Below are 20,658 nucleotides of genomic sequence, written 5' to 3'. Positions count from 1 at the left end.
AAAGTAGTCAAAAATGTACAAAACCGTAAAAAAAAGTACAAAAGTAGTCATAAATGTGTTATTATTGCGCTTGCAGCTTACATTGGTGTACATTTGTACTGCATCTTATTGGGAACTGTAGAATATTTGGTCCTTTCTGGGGTATAAATATGTAACCGCACAAAAGTAGTCAAAAATTTACAAAACCGTAAAAAAAGTACAAAAGCAGTCAAAAATGTGTTATTATTGCGCTTGCAGCTTACATTGGTGTACATTTGTACTGCATCTTATTGGGAACTGTAGAATATTTGGTCCTTTCCGGGGTATAAATATGTGACCGTACAATAGTCAAAAATGTGTTACTGTGTTATTATTGCGCTTGCAGCTTACATTCATTTAATCAATATTTATTTATATAGCCCTAAATCACAAGTGTCTCAAAGGGCTGCACAAGCCACAACGACATCCTCGGTACAGAGCCCACATATTGGTGTACATTTGTACTGCATCATATTGGGAACTGTAGAATATTTGGTCCTTTCTGGGGTATAAATATGTAACCGTACAAAAGTAGTCAAAAATGTGTTAATATTGCGCTTGCAGCTTACATTGGTGTACATTTGTACTGCATCTTATTGGGAACTGTAGAATGTTTGGTCCTTTCTGGGGTATAAATATGTAACCGCACAAAAGTAGTCAAAAATTTACAAAACCGTAAAAAAAGTACAAAAGCAGTCAAAAATGTGTTATTATTGCGCTTGCAGCTTACATTGGTGTACATTTGTACTGCATCTTATTGGGAACTGTAGAATATTTGGTCCTTTCTGGGGTATAAATATGTGACCGTACTAAAGTAGTCAAAAATGTGTTACTGTGTTATTATTGCGCTTGCAGCTTACATTCATTCAATCAATATTTATTTATATAGCCCTAAATCACAAGTGTCTCAAAGGGCTGCACAAGCCACAACGACATCCTCGGTACGGAGCCCACATATTGGTGTACATTTGAACTGCATCTTATTGGGAACTGTAGAATAATTGGTCCTTTCTGGGGTATAAATATGTAACCGTACAAAAGTAGTCAAAAATGTACAAAACCGTAAAAAAAGTACAAAAGTAGTCATAAATGTGTTATTATTGCGCTTGCAGCTTACATTGGTGTACATTTGTACTGCATCTTATTGGGAACTGTAGAATATTTGGTCCTTTCTGGGGTATAAATATGTAACCGCACAAAAGAAGTCAAAAATGTACAAAACCGTAAAAAAAGTACAAAAGCAGTCAAAAATGTGTTATTATTGCGCTTGCAGCTTACATTGGTGTACATTTGTACTGCATTTTATTGGGAACTGTAGAATATTTGGTCCTTTCCGGGGTATAAATATGTGACCGTACAAAAGTAGTCAAAAATTTACAAAACCGTACAAAAGTAGTCAAAAATGTGTTACTGTGTTATTATTGCGCTAGCATTTGTACTGCATCATATTGGGAACTGTAGAATATTTGGGGTATAAATATGTGAGCGTACAAAGGAATGCCACTGCAAACTACTCACCATAATCTGTTTGTTCTGCACGATCTCCTCTCGTCAAATAAAACAAATCAAAAGATGGTGTTATTGTCAGTCTCTGGACATTTTATTGAACATGGTGCCTGCTTCAATCTTCCTCCTCCTCCTCCTCATCTTCATCCTGGTTGATCTGGAAGTAGCGCAGCTCGTAGCTCTCCTTGGCGTTGGCCACCACACGCAACCAGTCCCTGAGGTTGTTTTTCTTCAGATACTTCTTGGTGAGGTACTTCAGATACCTGCAAACGGCACAGGCGCGGCGTGGCACAGGAAATGAGAAAGAACACACTTCTGCAAACTACTGCAGTTTTACGACCAGAAACTTTGACATGTTATGTCAGGTGTGGGGAACTTTAGATGGCGTCCAAAAGCTTGTCAGCACGGAACACAAGACATGGCAATCCTCTTGGTAAATGGGGTAAACGACACAGATGGAACAAGATAAGAACGTGTATTTAAAAAATGGGGCTTTGCTACACATCTTAAAATGCACCCCTGGAGCTCGACAACTATCAGTCAGCTACTGTTTCATCATTTACTTTTACTTTAGCAAATATGGCCGACCTAGCGGGACGCTGCTGTTAAAATATGAGTGCAGTAATAGCACCGTAGTGTTGCTAACGATTGTGTCCTTGATGTTACTTTGTTTTATGTGATAGATGACATCTATGCAGAATTACACTGTCTGTAAAAAAGTGGATTAAGTAGACACTATCGGAGACGAGTGTAAAGCTACAGACACACAATATATTTTCACTAAGGTTTACTAAAAGCACTTTTAAACTCAACATTTTGGATTTTTGCCAATACACCTCCAATACATTATTGTGGACCCTCTAAAACACATTGAAATTGGTGAAAATATGTCAATTTTTAACCACAGTGGTTTGTCAATTGGTTTGTTGAACATTTATGCACAAATGTTACTTTCTAGAGCAGGGGTGCCCGTACTTTTTCAGCAGGCGAGCTACTTTTCAAATGACCAAGTCAAGGTGATCTACCTCATCTGCATATATATATATATATATATATATATATATATATATATATAGATTGTCACATCAAAACTATGAATGAACACATGTGGAGTTATGTACTTAACAAAAAAAAGTGAAATAACTGAAAACATGCTTTATATTCTAGTTTCTTCAAAATAGCCACCCTTTGCTCCGATTACTGTTTTGCACACGCTTGGCATTCTCTCCATGAGCTACAAGAGGTAGTCACCTGAAATGGTTTTCACTTCACAGGTGTCATAGTTTTGATGTCACAATCTACAATTTAAATAGTCATGAAAATAAAGAAAACGCATTGAAATGAGAAGGTGTGTCCAAGCTTTTGGCCTGTACTGTATATATATATATAAATATTATATATAATATTTATATATATTATACTTATATACATATACTGTATATATGTATAACTAATGTTTATTTATTTATGGAACGGAAGTTTTTGTTAACAAGTTAAAGGAGCTTAATAAAAATACAAGCATGCATACAATTTTGTAATTGTATGCATGTTTGAAAAAAACTCAAACCTTAACCATAACATATAGATTCCTTTCTTTCATGAAGACAAGAATATAAGTTGGTATGATTGTGATGACTTGCATTGATTGGAATCAGACAGTAGTGATGATAACCTCCACATTTCCAAATGGAGGAGAAATAAAGTCCTCCTTTCTGTCCAATACCACATGAAAGTCCTTGCTTTTTGCCATCTTATTTGTCCAGCTTCCATACTCCTTTTTATACACTTTATAAGAAATACATTGGCGGCAAACTCCGTAGCTTGCTAGCTTTCTGAGACTCTTATTTTGTTAGTGCAGGCAGGATGGAGCTACACTTTCATTGTGAAGACAGGAACTGTGCCGTCGGTCTTTAGGCTTTTGACGGCAGGTACGGCGCAAGAGTATTGAAATAAAAAACGTTTCTCGCCTTCCTGTCGGTCATTTTTTCTTAATAAAGATCTGGCAGCAGCCAGCGTCATCTCACAAGACCCTCGGGTGCTGTGAATGTCAATCAAGTGACCAAAGTGACGTCATAGTGAAGATTGATGATCGCTAATTTTAAGGACTATTTTAATGCCTGGCTAGCGATGGACTGACACAAGCTAGCGATCGATGTAATGGGCACCCCTGTTGTAGTGAAATTAATCAATGGATTGTACCCGACTAGAAAGGCAAGGCAAGTTTATAAAGCACAATTCGTATTCAATTCAAAGCGCTTTAGAGATGCATAAAATTACAAAGAAGGCAGATTAAACCATAAGTAAAAACTAAATCCTAAATTAAGCATGAATTAATAGAATTATTATTTTATTTATTTTTGTGCAGATAAACTACTTTCAGTTGTCTAAATAAACATTTTAAGCCTGGATTCGAAACCGGCGCACTTTGTGTAAAGTGGAGTAACGCGGCGGTACCTTTTTGAAAAGGGAACATCAGAGTTGACCGCAATTTTACTCTTGCTCCTGTCAATGGACACCACGCCACCGCCAAGGTTTCCCGCCTTGCCGTTGACTTTGATGCGCTCCTGCAGGAACTGCTCCTGTGGAGAAGGAAACGGGAAACGGCACAAAGGGGTTAATGCTTACACTTTCAGGAGTCAATATGCTGTCATGATCTTTTTCAAAGTGCTCCATCGGGGGGTTGAACTGGTGGAACTGCCCGCCAACACGCTAGGTTCTGTCCCTTCCAGTGAGTCAACTCATTTAACGTCACATAAGAGAAGCCGCACACGTCCAAGCGATGAACATTTATCCATAAAAAATATTTAGAAGCTGCAGAGGCTATTTGATGAGTTTCAATTTGCTCCAACTAGTCTTATCAAATGATTGTATTTTTAAAATCAGATTAATACCACTTTTGAATTTGGATTAATCACTGGTTGTGCTAAATTTTTATTAACTTAAAAAAAAGACCCATATTTTTTAAAACACGTTTCATTTTTTTGGTCAGAATGTCATACGTGAACATTTTTCAAACATGTTTGACTTTAATGCAACACATCTACCGTATTTTTCAGACTATAAATCGCAGTTTTTTTCATAGTTTGGCCGGGGGTGCGACTTATACTCAGGAGCGACTTATGTGTGAAATTATTAACACATTACCGTAAAAGATCAAATAATATGATTTAGCTCATTCACGTAAGAGACTAGACGTATAAGATTTCATGGGATTTAGCGATTAGGAGTGACAGATTGTTTGGTAAACGTATAGCATGTTCTATATGTTATAGTTATTTGAATGACTCTTACCATAATATGTTACGTTAACATACCAGTTGGTTATTTATGCCTCATATAACGTACACTTATTCAGCCTGTTGTTCACTATTCTTGATTTATTTTAAATTGCCTTTCAAATGTCTATTCTTGCTATTGGCTTTTATCAAATACATTTACCCCCAAAAATGCGACTTGTATATGTTTTTTCCCTTCTTTATTATGCATTTTCGGCCGGTGCGATTTATACTCCGAAAAATACGGTAGTTGGCTTCTCTTTCTTCCCCCCCATTTTTCTGCTTTCTTTTGTATCTCTAGTTATCATTACGTATATGTATTGTTGCATTTGAACAACTGTATTGTTGGTAATAGAGGTAATTAATGGTATTATTCATTATCAATAGTGCTATTTCTATTGGTATTTGTATTGATCCATTTGTAGTGTAATAATGCTCATTGTCATTTCTGTATTATTTATTTCACTAACTGCTTTTTTGCCATCACTTTTACCATCATATTTGTACATATTCTAATTGCTGATGTTGTTCTATTGTTGTTATTGTTATTGTTGTGTTTGTTGTCTTTCTTTCTTATCCCCGCAATTTCCCCCTCTGTCTTCCTTTTTTCCTCTTTCTATCCCCCCCTGCTCTGGCCCGGGTACACCATATAATAATATTATTCCATTTAATAAAGTTAAATACAAAAAAGGCAACAAGAGAAGTATCCCACACTTCTCTTTTGTAAAGTAAATTAGTACAGCCGATATAGATCATCTAAATCAACTATATGATTTGCCTGAGTAGCTGGACAGGACAAGAAAAAGGATAGTTTGGAACATGCTGTATCTCGTCAATAACAAATCTGCCCAGTGGTCGACTGTACTCACAAAATTGGCAGCGTCCATGATGCCATCCTCCACAGGGTGTGTGCAGTCCAAAGTGAACTTGAGGATCTGCTTCTTCCTCTTTCCTCCCTGTTTCTTCACCACCTGCTTCTTCTGTCAAGACACATTTCAATATAACTACATGCATGTTCACAACAACCAACAAACCACTGATACGCAATGTTTTGTTCAGGAGAGAACACACAGAAGCTAATACGGATAATAACAGGAGAATTTGACCAACACGCCGGATTGTAGTCAACTGGAGGCGTGTCTTAATGAAATTAAACAATGGATGTCCGCTAACTTCTTGCAACTCAACGCCAAGAAAACGGAAATGCTGATTATCGGTCCTGCTAAACACCGACATTTATTTAATAATACCACCTTAACATTTGACAACCAAACAATTACACTAGGCGACTCGGTAAAGAATCTGGGTATTATCTTCGACCCAACTCTCTCGTTTGAATCACACATTAAGAGTGTTACTAAAACGGCCTTCTTTCATCTCCGTAATATCGCTAAAATTCGTTCTATTTTATCCACTAGCGACGCTGAGATCATTATTCATGCGTTCGTTACGTCTCGTCTCGACTACTGTAACGTATTATTTTCGGGTCTCCCTATGTCTAGCATTAAAAAATTACAGTTGGTACAAAATGCGGCTGCTAGACTTTTGACAAGAACAAGAAAGTTTGATCATATTACGCCTATACTGGCTCACCTGCACTGGCTTCCTGTGCACTTAAGAAGTGACTTTAAGGTTTTACTACTTACGTATAAAATACTACACGGTCTAGCTCCGTCCTATCTTGTCGATTGCATTGTACCATATGTCCCGGCAAGAAATCTGCGTTCAAAGAACTCCGGCTTATTAGTGATTCCCAGAGCCCAAAAAAAGTCTGCGGGCTATAGAGCGTTTTCTATTCGGGCTCCAGTACTATGGAATGCCCTCCCGGTAACAATTAGAGATGCTACCTCAGTAGAAGCATTTAAGTCCCATCTTAAAACTCATTTGTATACTCTAGCCTTTAAATAGCCCCCCTGTTAGACCAGTTGATCTGCCGTTTCTTTTCTTTTCTCCTCTGCTCCCCTTTTCCTTGAGGGGGGGGGGGGGGGGGGGGGGGGGGGCGGCACAGGTCCGGTGGCCATGGATGAAGTGCTGGCTGTCCAGAGTCGGGACCCGGGGTGGACCGCTCGCCTGTGCATCGGCTGGGAACATCTCTACGCTGCTGACCCGTCTCCGCTCGGGATGGTGTCCTGCTGGCCCCACTATGGACTGGACTCTTACTATTATGTTGGATCCACTATGGACTGGACTCTCACAATATTATGTCAGACCCACTCGACATCCATTGCTTTCGGTCTCCCCTAGAGGGGGGGGGGTTACCCACATATGCGGTCCTCTCCAAGGTTTCTCATAGTCATTCACATCGACGTCCCACTGGGGTGAGTTTTTCCTTGCCCGCATGTGGGCTTTGTACCGAGGATGTCGTTGTGGCTTGTGCAGCCCTTTGAGACACTTGTGATTTAGGGCTATATAAATAAAGATTGATTGATTGATTGATTGAATTTAAGAAAGTATAGAGATTGGTTAACAAAAACAGATTATCTGTGAAACTCAGTAAAACTAAATTAGTAATAGTGGAAGAGAAGGTCAAACAAGTGGTCAACAATGGTAGAGTAAAATAAATAAAATGATTGGGTGTAATAACAGATGAGAAAATAAACTGGAAATCTCATATATATATATATATATATATATATATATATATATATATATATATATATGCAACATAAGTTGGCAATAAATATGTCTATAATGAATAAAACAAAATGTGTTAAAGAACAAAATTCACTTCATATTCTCTACTGCTCGCTCGTGTTACCTTATCAGTTATTGGCCCGCGGTCCAGAGTTTGACACCCATGATCTAAAGTGTCAAATGCTTTTTTAAGATGGATAAACACCCCTTTAGTGTATTTCTGTTGCTATATCCTCCATTATATTCATTACAGCTGAAGCAGTGGATCTATTGGTCCGGAATCCATCCTGTTTCTCACTCAACAGCATGTTATTTTCAATAAAACTGTCTAATTTTTCTACAAATATTGTTTCAATTATTTTTGAAAATTGTGACAGCAGTGACTAGTGTTGGGACTAACGCGTTACAAAGTAACGCGTTACTGTAACGCCGTTAGTTTCGGCGGTAACTAGTAATCTAACGCGTTATTTTTTATATTCAGTAACTCAGTTACCGTTACTACATGATGCGTTACTGCGTTATTTTACGCTACTTTTGATGTAGTATCGGCTAGAAACAGAAGCGCTGCGGTGTCGTTCTTCTGAATCTTCCTCTGTCACAAGCCGGAGAGAAGAAAAGAGGTGCGCTCTGGGTGTGTGTGTGTGGGGAGGGGAGGGGAGGCACACACGTGATACGCGGTTTGATATAGGAAACAAAAAAAAAAAAGTTGTTGTCACGTTCAGTCCACACACAGCGTGGTCATGGCGAGCGCAGTAACGGAGGAGCTTGAACGCCCCGCACCATTGAATCGGTGTGTTTATAGGTGCAGACTCGGTTGTGCAAAACGAGGGTTTTAAACACATGCTGAATGTGCTTGAGCCACGTTACGACATCCCGTCGCGCACCCACTTCAGCGATAAGATTGTGCCAGATCTTTATGAGCAGGAGAAGAAAAAAGTTGTGGATGAACTATCCCGAGCATCATCTGTTGCGCTCATGACAGACGGGTGGACGTCCAGGGGAACTATAAGCGCTCACTTCATCACAGCAGACTGGGAGATGAGAAGACACGCCCCCTCTACGAGAGTCACCTTGCGCAGGTACTGACACAAGCAGTGGAGGAATGGAAGATAAAGATATCCCAGTAACACGTGATAATGCCAAAAATCAAATAATTACAGTGAATGAGGCAGGACTGGGACCACAGATAGATAGGTGCTTTGCACATGTAGTGAATTTGGCATCACAGAAGGGAATCTCAGTCAATAGGATGGAGTGCCTCCTTGGGAGGATCAGGAAGGAGGTTTCCTACTTCCACCCAAGCACAACAGCTGCTCATGTGCTTAAGACAAAGCAAGAAATGCTAAAGCTGCCTAATCATAAGCTCATACATGATGTCCCAACGAGGTGGAACTCCACTTATGGTATGTTGGAGCAGCAGGCAGCTATATACTCTGCATTGACCCACAACACCCTGAAGACAAATGTCACCCTGTCTGATGATGATGTGAGAGTGGCAGATGAGGGCCTCCAGGTGCTTAAACCCCTCAAAAGTGTTACATCTCTACTGAGCACTAAAACTTCACCATCTGTGTCAATGATCCTGCCACTGAAAACAAGGATTCTACAATCCATGGCTCCAAGTGTGGAAGACAGCAGCATCACTCCAGATGTCAGGCTTAATGTGCCTTCTTATGTTGCACTTTAACTTGTTTTTTATTAATGGTCATTGGTCCAAGTTTAAAGAAAGGAGGAATGCCTTTTTATGTTGCACTGTTTTTCATTAATTATGTTAAAAGGGAAATAAAAATGCATGTCAAGTTGATCAACAGATTGTATTATTCTCCAGTGCAATAACAGTACTGAAATGAAGGCTAAAAGGGCTTTAATGGGAGCTTTAAAAAAAAAAAGAAGTAGCTAAATAGTTACTTTTCACAGTAACGCATTACTTTTTGGTGTAAGTAACTGAGTTAGTAACTGAGTTACTTTTGAAATAAAGTAACTAGTAACTGTAACTAGTTACTGGTTTTCAGTAATTAACCCAACACTGGCAGTGACACTGGTCTGTAATTAGTAAATCTATGTTGGTATTTGTATTATATATATTTGGTAACAGTAGAAGAGAAAGTCAAACACTAATACAGATAGACGGAGTAAATATGGAAAGGGTAAAAGAAAACACATTTTTGGGTGTAATTATAGATAAAATGAATTGGAAATCTCATGTAAAAACTATACAACATGCGTCTACTTATAACATGTCTACTCATAACATATAACATGTTTACTTTTAGCATGTCTACTCAAAACATATAACATGTCTACTTATAACATGTGTATGTGTGGGTCTGTCTGAGCTAGCGAGCTAACGTTAGCCATTACATTTCCCGACGTGCTTTCGACAAGAGCCACAGTAACGAAGTTAAAGGAAAGTGGCAAAACCTCGCCGGCGGACAGATAAAGTGTCGCCTACATTGTTGGTGTGTGGCGGGGCAGCGCATATATGACACGTACGAAGTAGACTCGACGGTCAAACTACTCACCATTGGAGCCATGGCGGACACGCACAGCGAAAAGGGAGGAGGCGGGGCCGCGCAAGGAGGAGGCGGGGCCGCGCAGGAAGTATGAAACCGGCTCGAGACGATCGATCGCATCGATGTTTCTGCACTCGATTCAACAATCTAGAAAGCTAAAGCTAGTCACGGATTAGCTCGGTTTAGTGTTCTGTTAGTGAGTGATTATTTGTGCTTAGGGGCGTTGTAAAGGTAAGTTATGTATATCAGGTTCCCTCTGTTTTGGTTACATTTTGTAAAAAATTGTAATACTTAACTAATAACTACTGTGCAAAAAAATATACATATATATATATATATTACAAACACTTGAATGGGTTGGATCTTAATATTATTATTTCTTTTTTTTTCTTCAAAACCTTTATTTATAATATTCAACATTTACATACAGAAACAGTACAAAACAGCGCTAGGGGGTTGTAAACTCAATAAAGCAACGAAGGAAGAATGACGATCTGAATGTAATATTTAATTTTTTTTAATTTTATAAACCTTTTTTTTTTAAATTGCAACATTTACAAACAATTGAGACATAATAATCAAAATAAGTACAAAAACAGCGCCAGGGGGTTGTAAACTCAATAAAGCAACGAAGGAAGAATGACGACCTGAATGTAATATTTTTATTTATTTTTATTTTATAAACCTTTTTTATAAATTGCAACATTTACAAACAATTGAGAAATAATAATCAAAAAAATAAGTACAAAAACAGCGCCAGGGGGTTGTAAACTCAATAAAGCAACTAAAGAAGAATGACGACTTGAATGTAATTTTTTATTTTTTATGTATTTATTTATTTTATAAACCTTTATTTATAAATTGCAACATTTACAAACAATTGAGAAATGATAATCAAAATAAGTACAAAAACAGCGCCAGGGGGTTGTAAACTCAATAAAGCAACAAAGGAAGAATGACGATCTGAATGTAATATTTTTATTTTATTTTATTTTATAAACCTTTTTTTTATAAATTGCAACATTTACAAACAATTGAGAAATGATAATCAAAATAAGTACAAAAACAGCGCCACGGGGTTGTAAACTCAATAAAGCAACTAAAGAAGAATGACGACATGAATGTAATTTTTTATTTTATAAACCTTTATTTATAAATTGCAACATTTCTTCCTCCCTCCCAACACAGATGTAGCGTTTTCTCTATGGAAGCAGTCAAGCCTTAGCAGGCTAAAGGACTTATATATTGGTGATGTCTTCGCTAGTTTCAGTGAACTGTGTGAAAAATTTGACCTACCAAAATCTCACCTATTTCGATACTTTCAGGTTCGTAATTTTGTTAAATTAAATAGTTTCTCTTTCCCTAATACTCCACCTAATTCGCTAATTGACTCAATTTTAGATAGTCCCACAAATCAGAAAGGCCTAATCTCCAAAATCTACATCTTAATATCCCAGTTTGGTAAAACGTCTCTTGATAAAATCAGAGGGAGTTGGGAAGAAGAGCTTGGCAGATCTATAGATGATGGAGATTGGGATTCTGCCTTAACCCAAATTAATAACAGTACATCCTGTTCAAGGCTTAATTTAATACAATTTAAGGTTGTCCATCGTATTTATTTTACTAATTCCAAACTCTCCAAAATATACCCCAATATCTCGGATACTTGTAACAGATGTTACATGTCACCTGCAAATATGACGCACATGTTTTGGTCTTGTCCCCATTTGCTGGATTATTGGACAACTATTTTCAAACACCTTGCTAAGGCATTGGATTTAAATCTGACACCATGTGCAGAAATGGCTATTTTTGGGACGGTATCAGATCCCCAAATAAGGAGAAAATGTAAGGATAGTATCGCCTTTGCATCCTTATTAGCACGTAGGAGAATTTTGCTGGAGTGGAAGTCACCAGTCTGCCCCAAAGCCTCCTTATGGCTTAAAGACCTTATGATGTATTTAGATCTGGAGAAAATAAAGTTCAATCTTAGGGGGGCACCTGGGAAGTTTTATTCTGTTTGGGGCTGTGTGGTTGACTACATAGCTAAATTAAAGACGCTACAGGACACATGAAAAGTTCACCTTTCATAAACCAGCTTCCTTTTTGGTAGTTTTTTTGTTTTGTTTTGTTTTTTTAATTTATATTTATTCTGGGTGTATATTTACTATCTGCCTATGTTGAGAAGAAAGTGATGTACTAATTATTTTCCATTTGTGACTGTACCTTTAACTTACTGTATGTAGGACCTGGGGGTGTGGGGGTTATGTGTGTATGGGGTATGTGTCGGGTTGTTGTTCTTGGAAGTGGGTGGGAAAAAAAGGGGAGAATGTGACTACTGTTCTATTGTATATTGTAATACCTGTCAAATTTAATAAAAACATTTATTAAAAAATAAATAAATTGCAACATTTACAACAATTGTGAGTGTGAATGTTGTCTGTCTATCTGTGTTGGCCCTGCGATGAGGTGGCGACTTGGATGGATATATATATATATATATATATATATATATATATATATATATATATATGTGTATGTGTATATATATGTGTATATATATGTGTATATATATATATATATATATATATATATAGTTGGTAGAGTGGCCGTGCCAGCAATCGGAGGGTTGTTGGTTACTGGGGTTCAATCCCCACCTTCTACCATCCTAGTCACGTCCGTTGTGTCCTTGGGCAAGACACTTCACCCCTTGCTCCTGATGGCTGCTGGTTAGCGCCTTGCATGGCAGCTCCCGCCATCAGTGTGTGAATGTGTGTGTGAATGGGTGAATGTGGAAATACTGTCAAAGCGCTTTGAATACCTTGAAGGTAGAAAAGCGCTATACAAGTATAACCCATTTATCATTTATATATATATATATATTAGTGTTGTCCCGATACCAATATTTTGGTACCGGTACCAAAATTATTTTGATACTTTTCAGTACTTTGATACTTTTCTAAATAAAGGGGACCACAAAAAATTGCATTATTGGCTTTATTTTAACAAAAAATCTTAGGGTACATGAAACATATGTTTATTATTGCAATTTAGTCCTTAAATAAAATAGTGGACGTACTAGACAACTTGTCTTTTAGTAGTAATTAAGCAAACAAAGGCTCCTAATCATCATCATCATCATCATCATTTCTTTTTATTCCTTCCATGAAAAGGCATATATATATACAAGCCACGTACAGTTGACACTTTCATTGCTTTTTGTTTCTGGTACATTTCCATGATCAGATCATCCTAATTAGTCTGCTGACGTTTGCAGTAACATATTGTGTCATTTATCATTATATTGTTTTGTCAAAATTATTAAGGACAATTGTTAGAAAATGGATTATTAATCTACTTGTTCATTTACTGTTAATATCTGCTTACTTTCTCTTTTAACATGTTCTATCTACACTTCTGTTAAAATGCAATAATAATGTATTCTTCCGTTGTTTGGATGCTTTACATTAGTTTTGGATGATACCACAAATTTGGGTATCAATCCGATACCAAGTTATTTCTTGGATTATACATTGGTCATATTCAAAGTCCTCATGTGTCCAGGGGCGTATTTCCTGAGTTTATAAACATAATATCTTTTTTTTTTTTAAATGAAAGAAGACGTGATGCCAAAAATATTACCCCTGTACTTGGTATCATTACAGTGGATGTTAGGTGTAGATCCACCCATGGCGTTTGTTTACATTTTGACGCCGGTGAGCTACGGTGTGTAGTGAAGCATGTTTAGCTATTCCTCGTCCTCCAGTGATAACACTACTTGTAAGAAACCTACTTTATTTGTCGCCACGAAGGCCAGGATTAGTGATTTAGAATTAGCTAAAACACTGCAGACTGCGGCTGGATGTTAGCTGCCAGCTAGCTAGCCATGTTTAAAAGCACCTCTTCCTGAGGGCGTTTCAGTGTTATAATTTCACTTTTATCTTTATTTTTAAAGCCAAAATACGTCCATTCTCCCTTTTCTGTCTACACACTGTGTCTGCTTGTAAGTACTCAGTGTGTGTGCGCTGCCCAACATGCTCCTCTGCTCGTAAAACCAGCAATGACATGACGTGACGACGACGGGGGTGCGGCAGACCGGTACTTTTCAGAGATGGTATAGTACAGAAAATGATTCATTAGCATCGCGATACTATACTAATACCGGTATACCGTACAACTCTAATATATATACTGTATATATATATATTTATATATACAGCCCTGCCCCTGGTCAAAAAGTTTTAACACAATGTGGCCCCTGAGTCAAAAAGTTTGGGGACCCCTGCTGTATACTGTAAATGCATAGTCTTGTAATAGGAAGGTAGTATTATAAATGAAAACACATTCATTTTCCTTATTTAAACAGTTAAAAACTCATTGAGATTAAAAGTTTTTCCGAGAGTGACCTGGCCAAAAGGGCAGCAAAAGTTAGTTTCATAAACACAAAGAACAACAACAAAAACAAGAGCAGTCACACACTATGTTTAAAAATACAAATTACTCACAAAATAAACATAAAAATGCGCAAAAAGTAAAAAAAAAAATAAAAAAAAATGTTTCAGTAAAAACAATTGCAGTGCCCAATAGGAACAGTTTCTGGATCATTTAAAATAGCCTGAAATTCCCCCAAAGTGATCAGTTCAGGTAAACTCAGATCCTTTTGTAATTCATTCCATGACCAAATCTGAAGACTTTTTTTTTGTTTTTACCGAGACTTGTGTTGGCTCCAGGAACAAACACACCGAGGATGTCCGTGAAAATCTGCAGACAGACAAAGATGGACAGTTTGCGTTGCATACAAAGTGCAATGGTGGACAAGGTTGCCACAAGCAGTAATAAAAGGTAAGGAACAGTGATATAGAGTATCCAGTTTTTTCAAAATAGTGTCAAGTGAATTCTAGACTCAGACTTAAATAAACAGAAACTCATTAATATTTATTTCAAATACCTGCAGTTTGTAAAAAGGCTTCATTGTCCACTTTTCTTCAAACCTACATTTTATCTCTGGTTTTTGAACCAGCATGAGACATCAATTTTTGTTTTTTAAATGATATCTTAGAACATTTTTGTCTTATACTATTTAGGGCTGTCAAGTGATATTTTTAAAAAATCAGATTACCCACACTCTTGAACTATGATTAATCACAGGTTATTATTTGGTTGCATATATAACATTTGCTGAATAAAATACCCAAATATTTGGATACCAATGCAGTTTTGTCATCCAGGAACGTTTTTTAAATGTTTCACTGCACTGCAAGTCATTGATTTGCTCAAAACCTAATAATAAACAAGTGCACACTTTAAAAGTCTTTGAATTAAGATAGCAAACAAGGTACAGGTACTAATAGTTAATGTAGTAAACACATACATAAACAACTTAGCATTATGCACCATTTACATATGCATTTACTTTTCTTCAGTTTTACTAGTTGTTTTATTAAACACGCTTGTTTTTGTGGTACAATGCGACCCCAGCTCGTTGTGATTACTTGCAGATATCTAAAGTTCTCCAGTAAGCAAAATAAATTCACATTCAGCCGGTAGTTGTAACTTGATGCTCGTGTTTGTGTAGTACATTACTACTTGCTGGTTTTTTTCTTACATTTTATTACTGTAAATGGAAAAACAGTACTGTATTGTTTTACTGTAAAATTCTGCAACTGAGATGCCAGTTTTTATTGCCATAAAATCTACAATCTGATGGATAACTTGCTTTGAAATCCTACGTCAAGCAGATATTTAATATTATTATTAATTTTATTTCAACTAACAAAAAGTGTGAAATGTATTATAGTATTATTTTTGTTGCATTATTAGATGATATTAGTTTAAAAAGACATGCAATTGCATGCATTACATGTATTTTTTCTGTCAAAATGGAAAGAAGGAATACATTTCGTAAGAAAAGATAAAGTACTTTATCGACGCACTCTATTTCAAGGCCTTCGGGGGCCACATTAAATGACAAATGTAGCTCTCAGGCCTTGAGTTCGACACCCGTCCTTTAAGGCAGCGTTTCTTAACCACATGGCGAGCAAACAATATTCTCAGCTGTGGGTCGCAGCGGTACTCAGTTGTAATACACGTTTCCACCACTTGTGGCAGTAATGACAATATCAAACAAACAGAAGAAGTCTGGAGCTAAAGTCATGGAGAAGTTTTTTCAGCGCAAAAATTACAACTTAAGTGCTGAATCGGTATTTTTATTTGCGCTCAAAAGTTATTGACATTTTATTTAAGAAACATATATTACTTATTGTTAATTTAGTGAAATTGTATTAATTTTAGCACTGTGTAATTTACGTTTTTGAGTCCCTTCTTTTGCAGTATATTTGATTAGTATTTATTTTGTATAAAGCCTGCCCTAAGCCTTGATAATAATCTTAGTGATTAAAACATGATTTCATATCATTTGACAAGGTTTATCCTGCTAAACTGTACCAGGTGAGATATATTTATTGCGTATGATTGTGTGCGTATTTGCGATATGCAGCGTTTTGCTTCCGCGTGTTTTTGCTCTTGCAATGTTAACGCGATTGCAGCATTTCCCAGTTGCATTTGTTTCACACTGTTTGGAGCGTTGTTGCTGCACGTTTGCCACTATCGGCCTTGCATTAGGAGTATTGTTCCTTGACAGGCTTGCATGTGTTGCTCTTGAGATGTCATTTTCACACTATTCTGCGTCCTCGCCAGGATGACTGTGTGTCCAACGCGCACGTTCCAATGGCCCTGTTGCACTTTGGCAGCACATGGGGGGGTTGGCATGACGCACGCCTGTGCCGTCAGCTGCCTGGCAGAGGCAGCCCCTCGGCCTACTATTGAAGAGTTTCTGCATTGTTGCCATTCCCGCTGGGGGGTTGTTGATAGCGGCACTGGAAGGTAAGACAGTGGTTCCTTTTGCTCTCGATGTGCTATACAAGCCACCTAAATTGTGGCTCTGTTTTGTAGGAGTCAACATTAGCTGTCCGTGGATCACTTAATCACTTGTCAAGGTAAGACCACGGCTCCTTTAGTTCATTTTAATCCATTTGGCTGCTGTTATTTGATTCCTGTTACAGTGCAGTCTGGCAACTGTGACTCTTATCAAACATGACACAGCTTCTTCACTGTTATTTTGATTAATGCTATCCATGTTGAGATATTTGCTCGTAATCCATATTGGTCCTCCACGAGCGTCCCACTTTTGTTGATAAATATATCTAATCGGGTATTGAATAGTTTTTCTATGATTTTGGAGAATTGTGGAATTAATGAAACTGGTCGGTAGTTGGTAAACTGGTGTATGTCTCCATTCTTATAAATTGGTACCACTTTCGCAATTTTCATTTTGTCAGGGAATTTGCCGGTTAGAAATGATACGTTGCTGATACATGGCAGATGTTCTGAAATGTCTTCTATAACCTTTTTTATCATTACCATATCTATTCCATGACAGTCGGTTGAGGTCTTGGATTTACAATTTTGATTATTTCTTCTTTTGTCACATTCTTAAGAAACTCTAATTTAGTAGAAGCTGTAAACCCAGAATAATAGCTTTTTTGTGGGTGAACAAACTGTCGTCACGGCGACATCTTTTCCAGGAATTCCATAATACCATTTCTCAAAGTGTTGTCTGAACAGCTATTAAGGCATGACCCAATCGCCACCCGTGTTAACTACAGAACCGTGACTTAAAAGGGTTGGCTAAACAGCTATAAAGGTATGACGCAATCGGCGCCCATGTTAACTACAGAATCGTACTTAAAAGGGTTGGCTGAACAACTATAAGGAATGCCGCTTTTCCACTTATTACAGATAATTCATTAAGGATTCAGATCTTCGTTGTTTGACATTTAATCAGGTGGTGTTTTCTGCCAAGGCATTCACTGATTTTGCAAACCAATTAGTTTGAATGACCAAACTCATGAAATTTCAAAGTCCAAGGATTTTGTTTTTAATAGAACATTGTCAGTCTTCTTTACTGTCAGGGACTTTTTGGATAGACTATCAAAATCACCAGTCCATAGCAAATGCGATATGCAATGTTCAGCAGAACTTTGTTTCAAACTGTTGCTTTAACATGTTTATTATCTGGGAGACTGACACAGGCATTTAGCTTTTCCACACACCATCCTGACTCACGGTTTTAACCACAGAACCATAACTTAAAAGGGTTGTCTGAACAACTATAAGGACTATAAGGAGGCCGGGCACCCTGGGGGCCCGGGGGAGGCTACAGTACGCATGGACTGCCCGGCAGAGGTGGGTAGTAACGCGCTACATTTACTCCGTTACATCTACTTGAGTAACTTTTGGGATAAATTGTACTTCTAAGAGTAGTTTTAATGCAACATACTTTTACTTTTACTTAAGTATATTTATAGAGAAGGAACGCTACTTTTACTCCGCTACTTTTATCTACATTCAGCTCGCTACTCGCTACTAATTTTTATCGATCTGTTAATACGCTTTGTTTGTTTTGGTCTGTCAGACAAACCTTCATAGTGCCTGCCTTACTGGTGACGTTTCACTTCGTTCCACCAATCAGATGTAGTCACTGGTGGCGTTGGACCAATCAAACAGAGCCAGGTGGTCACATGACCTGACTTAAACAAGTGTAAAAACTTATTGGGGTGTTACCATTTAGTGGTCAATCGTACGGAATATGTACTGTACTGTGCAATCTACTAATAAAAGTTCCAATCAATCAATCAAAAGTGTGAAGGAAAAAATATACTTTTTTATTTCAACCGTACATCCCGTCAAAAGCCTAAAGACTGACTGCACAGTCTTCACAATAAAAGTACCGCTCCATCGCGCCTGCGCTTTCAAAACAAGAGTCTCCGAAAGCCAGCGCAAACAAGCTAGCAAGCTAAGGAGTTTGACGCCAATATATTTCTTGTAAAGTGTATAAAAACGAATATGGAAGCTGTACAAATAAGATGCCAAAAACCCACCACTTTCATGTGGTATTAGACAGAAAGGAGGAACTTTTCTTCTCCTCCATTTGAAAACGTGGACGTTATCATCACTACTGTCTGATTACAATCAACGCAAGTCATCAGAATCAGGTAATACACCAACTTATATTCTAGTCTTCATGAAAGAAAGGAATCTATATGTTAAACATGCATGTATATTCATTAAAACATCTTTAACATGTAAACAAAAACAGCAAAATAAATACATATAAATTATATACTGTATATATCAATGTATATATATATATATATATATATATATATATAGATGTGTGTGTGTGTGTGTGTGTGTGTGTATGTTGCTCATCAGTTACTCAGTACTTGAGTAGTTTTTTCCCAACATACTTTTTACTTTTACTCAAGAAAATATTTGGGTGACTACTCCTTACTTTTACTTGAGTAATAAATCTCTAAAGTAACAGTACTCTTACTTGAGTACAATTTCTGGCTACTCTACCCACCTCTGCTGCCCGGCCGCCGGGCAGGCCATCGCTAGTGTTGCCGGGAGGCTACAGTATGCATGGACTGCCCATCATTAAGGATTCAGCTCTTTCTAGTTTGACATTTAATCAGGTGGTGTTTTGTGCCAAGGCAATCACTGTTTCTCAAACAAATTAGTTTGAATGATCAAACAACTCACAAAATTTCAAAGTCCCATGCTTTTGTTAATCAGTCTTCTTCACTGTCAGAGACAGAGTGTATTAAATTACTTTGTACTTTCTGCAACCATTGGCCATTTCTGGCGACTACTCCTCCCACATTTTTCAACGCATTTCAACCGTTCCACCATCAAAATAGATATTTCAATAACTGTCAAATAAAAATGAGCTGCATAATAGGAAATCAAATAATGTATGTCCTTTGCTATGTGGTAGGTTACTACGGACGTTATTAAATTCTGTTGTTGACTATTTTTTTCATACGATCTGGAAATGGTTGCTTTGGCATTTTGTGGGTGTGGCACCGAACGGAGATGTTGACATGCAGTTTCAAGCACTCTTCATTCTCTACCGGGGGACTTTTCAAATGATGCTACACATTAGCAGTAGGTGCTACTTTTTCCAACAACGCTTTTGTCGCATACTTGTTCGACATATTCCCGCTTGAAGCCAAACCACCGCCAGACGATGGACCGCGTGCTGTTATTATTTGTATTATCTTCTGTGTGTTCTCTCCTGAACAGAAAGCAGTTGTGTCGTCTGCAAATAAAACTTTACAGACTTTACAAATGTCTTTTATATAAAGATGAAACAATCTTGGTCCCAGTATTGATCCCTAGATATATCTAGCCGTGTTGACATATTTTCACCCATCTTCACATATTGCTTCCTGTTGGTTACATAGCTTCTTACCCAGTTCAAGACCAAACCTCTGATGCCATATTGTTCTAATTGTTGTATTAAAATATCATGATTAATTGTGTCAAATGCTTTTGTTAAGTCCATGAATACTGCGGCCGCACATCCTTTACCATCTATGGCAGGGGTGCTCACACTTTTTCTGCAGGTGAGCTACTTTTCAATTGATCAAGTCGTGGGGATCTACCTCATTCATATATATGAATGGGCCATAACCATCCTGAACGGACTGCCCCATTGTCCCTCATAACTGCCTTCTCTTCGGTGCAATAACCCATTCCACCAACCACCCTGTTTTTGTTTTGTTTTTTCATGTATATATTCATTTCACACCATATTCATTGCACTTCTACATTTTTTATATTTCTATATATTTGCACATTGTTTTTCT

At 37.5% G+C, this 20,658-nt stretch overlaps 3 protein-coding genes across 3 annotated transcripts in view; 1 reads left to right on the top strand and 2 right to left on the bottom strand.

Annotated features, from left to right (window-relative positions):
• Nucleotides 1-1,591: 1,591 nt before the first annotated feature.
• On the bottom strand, nucleotides 1,592-10,080 carry LOC133618079 (large ribosomal subunit protein eL22-like). Its single transcript, XM_061978546.2, has 4 exons — nucleotides 9,956-10,080; nucleotides 5,669-5,779; nucleotides 3,979-4,103; nucleotides 1,592-1,787 (listed from the first exon to the last, which is right to left on the bottom strand). The coding sequence occupies exons 1-4, from the start codon at nucleotides 10,064-10,066 to the stop codon at nucleotides 1,640-1,642; spliced, it is 495 nt and encodes a 164-aa protein (XP_061834530.1). The 5' UTR covers nucleotides 10,067-10,080; the 3' UTR covers nucleotides 1,592-1,639.
• Nucleotides 10,081-14,538: 4,458 nt separating this feature from the next.
• Nucleotides 14,539-20,658, bottom strand: part of zpr1 (ZPR1 zinc finger) — a 34,033-nt gene continuing 27,913 nt past the window's right edge. The window contains exon 3 of the transcript XR_009817034.1: nucleotides 14,539-14,707. The gene's annotated coding sequence lies outside the window, so the exon portion shown is untranslated. The remainder of the gene's footprint in view (nucleotides 14,708-20,658) is intronic.
• rnf207a (ring finger protein 207a) overlaps nucleotides 16,751-20,658 on the top strand; it is a 63,742-nt gene continuing 59,834 nt past the window's right edge. Inside the window, exons 1-2 of the mRNA XM_061977622.2 lie at nucleotides 16,751-16,828; nucleotides 16,898-16,941. The gene's annotated coding sequence lies outside the window, so the exon portion shown is untranslated. The remainder of the gene's footprint in view (nucleotides 16,829-16,897; nucleotides 16,942-20,658) is intronic.

Source organism: Nerophis lumbriciformis, linkage group LG18 (assembly GCF_033978685.3).
Source record: "Nerophis lumbriciformis linkage group LG18, RoL_Nlum_v2.1, whole genome shotgun sequence".
Taxonomy (NCBI): Eukaryota; Metazoa; Chordata; class Actinopteri; order Syngnathiformes; family Syngnathidae; genus Nerophis; species Nerophis lumbriciformis.
The sequence above is the reverse complement of the archived record's forward strand: the minus strand, read 5'-3'. Positions and strand labels throughout refer to the sequence as shown.

What these genes read in the sequence shown, in the direction of transcription:
- LOC133618079 (XM_061978546.2), bottom strand. Translation starts at nt 10,066, where the DNA reads ATGCGATCGATCGTCTCGAGCCGGTTTCATACTTCCTGCGCGGCCCCG. An exon ending in TGTCCGCCATGGCTCCAATG is followed by an intron (nt 5,780 to 9,955) that starts GTGAGTAGTTTG and finishes GTGTCTTGACAG; the next exon opens with AAGAAGCAGGTGGTGAAGAA. An exon ending in GATGTTCCCTTTTCAAAAAG is followed by an intron (nt 1,788 to 3,978) that starts GTACCGCCGCGT and finishes TGCCGTTTGCAG; the next exon opens with GTATCTGAAGTACCTCACCA.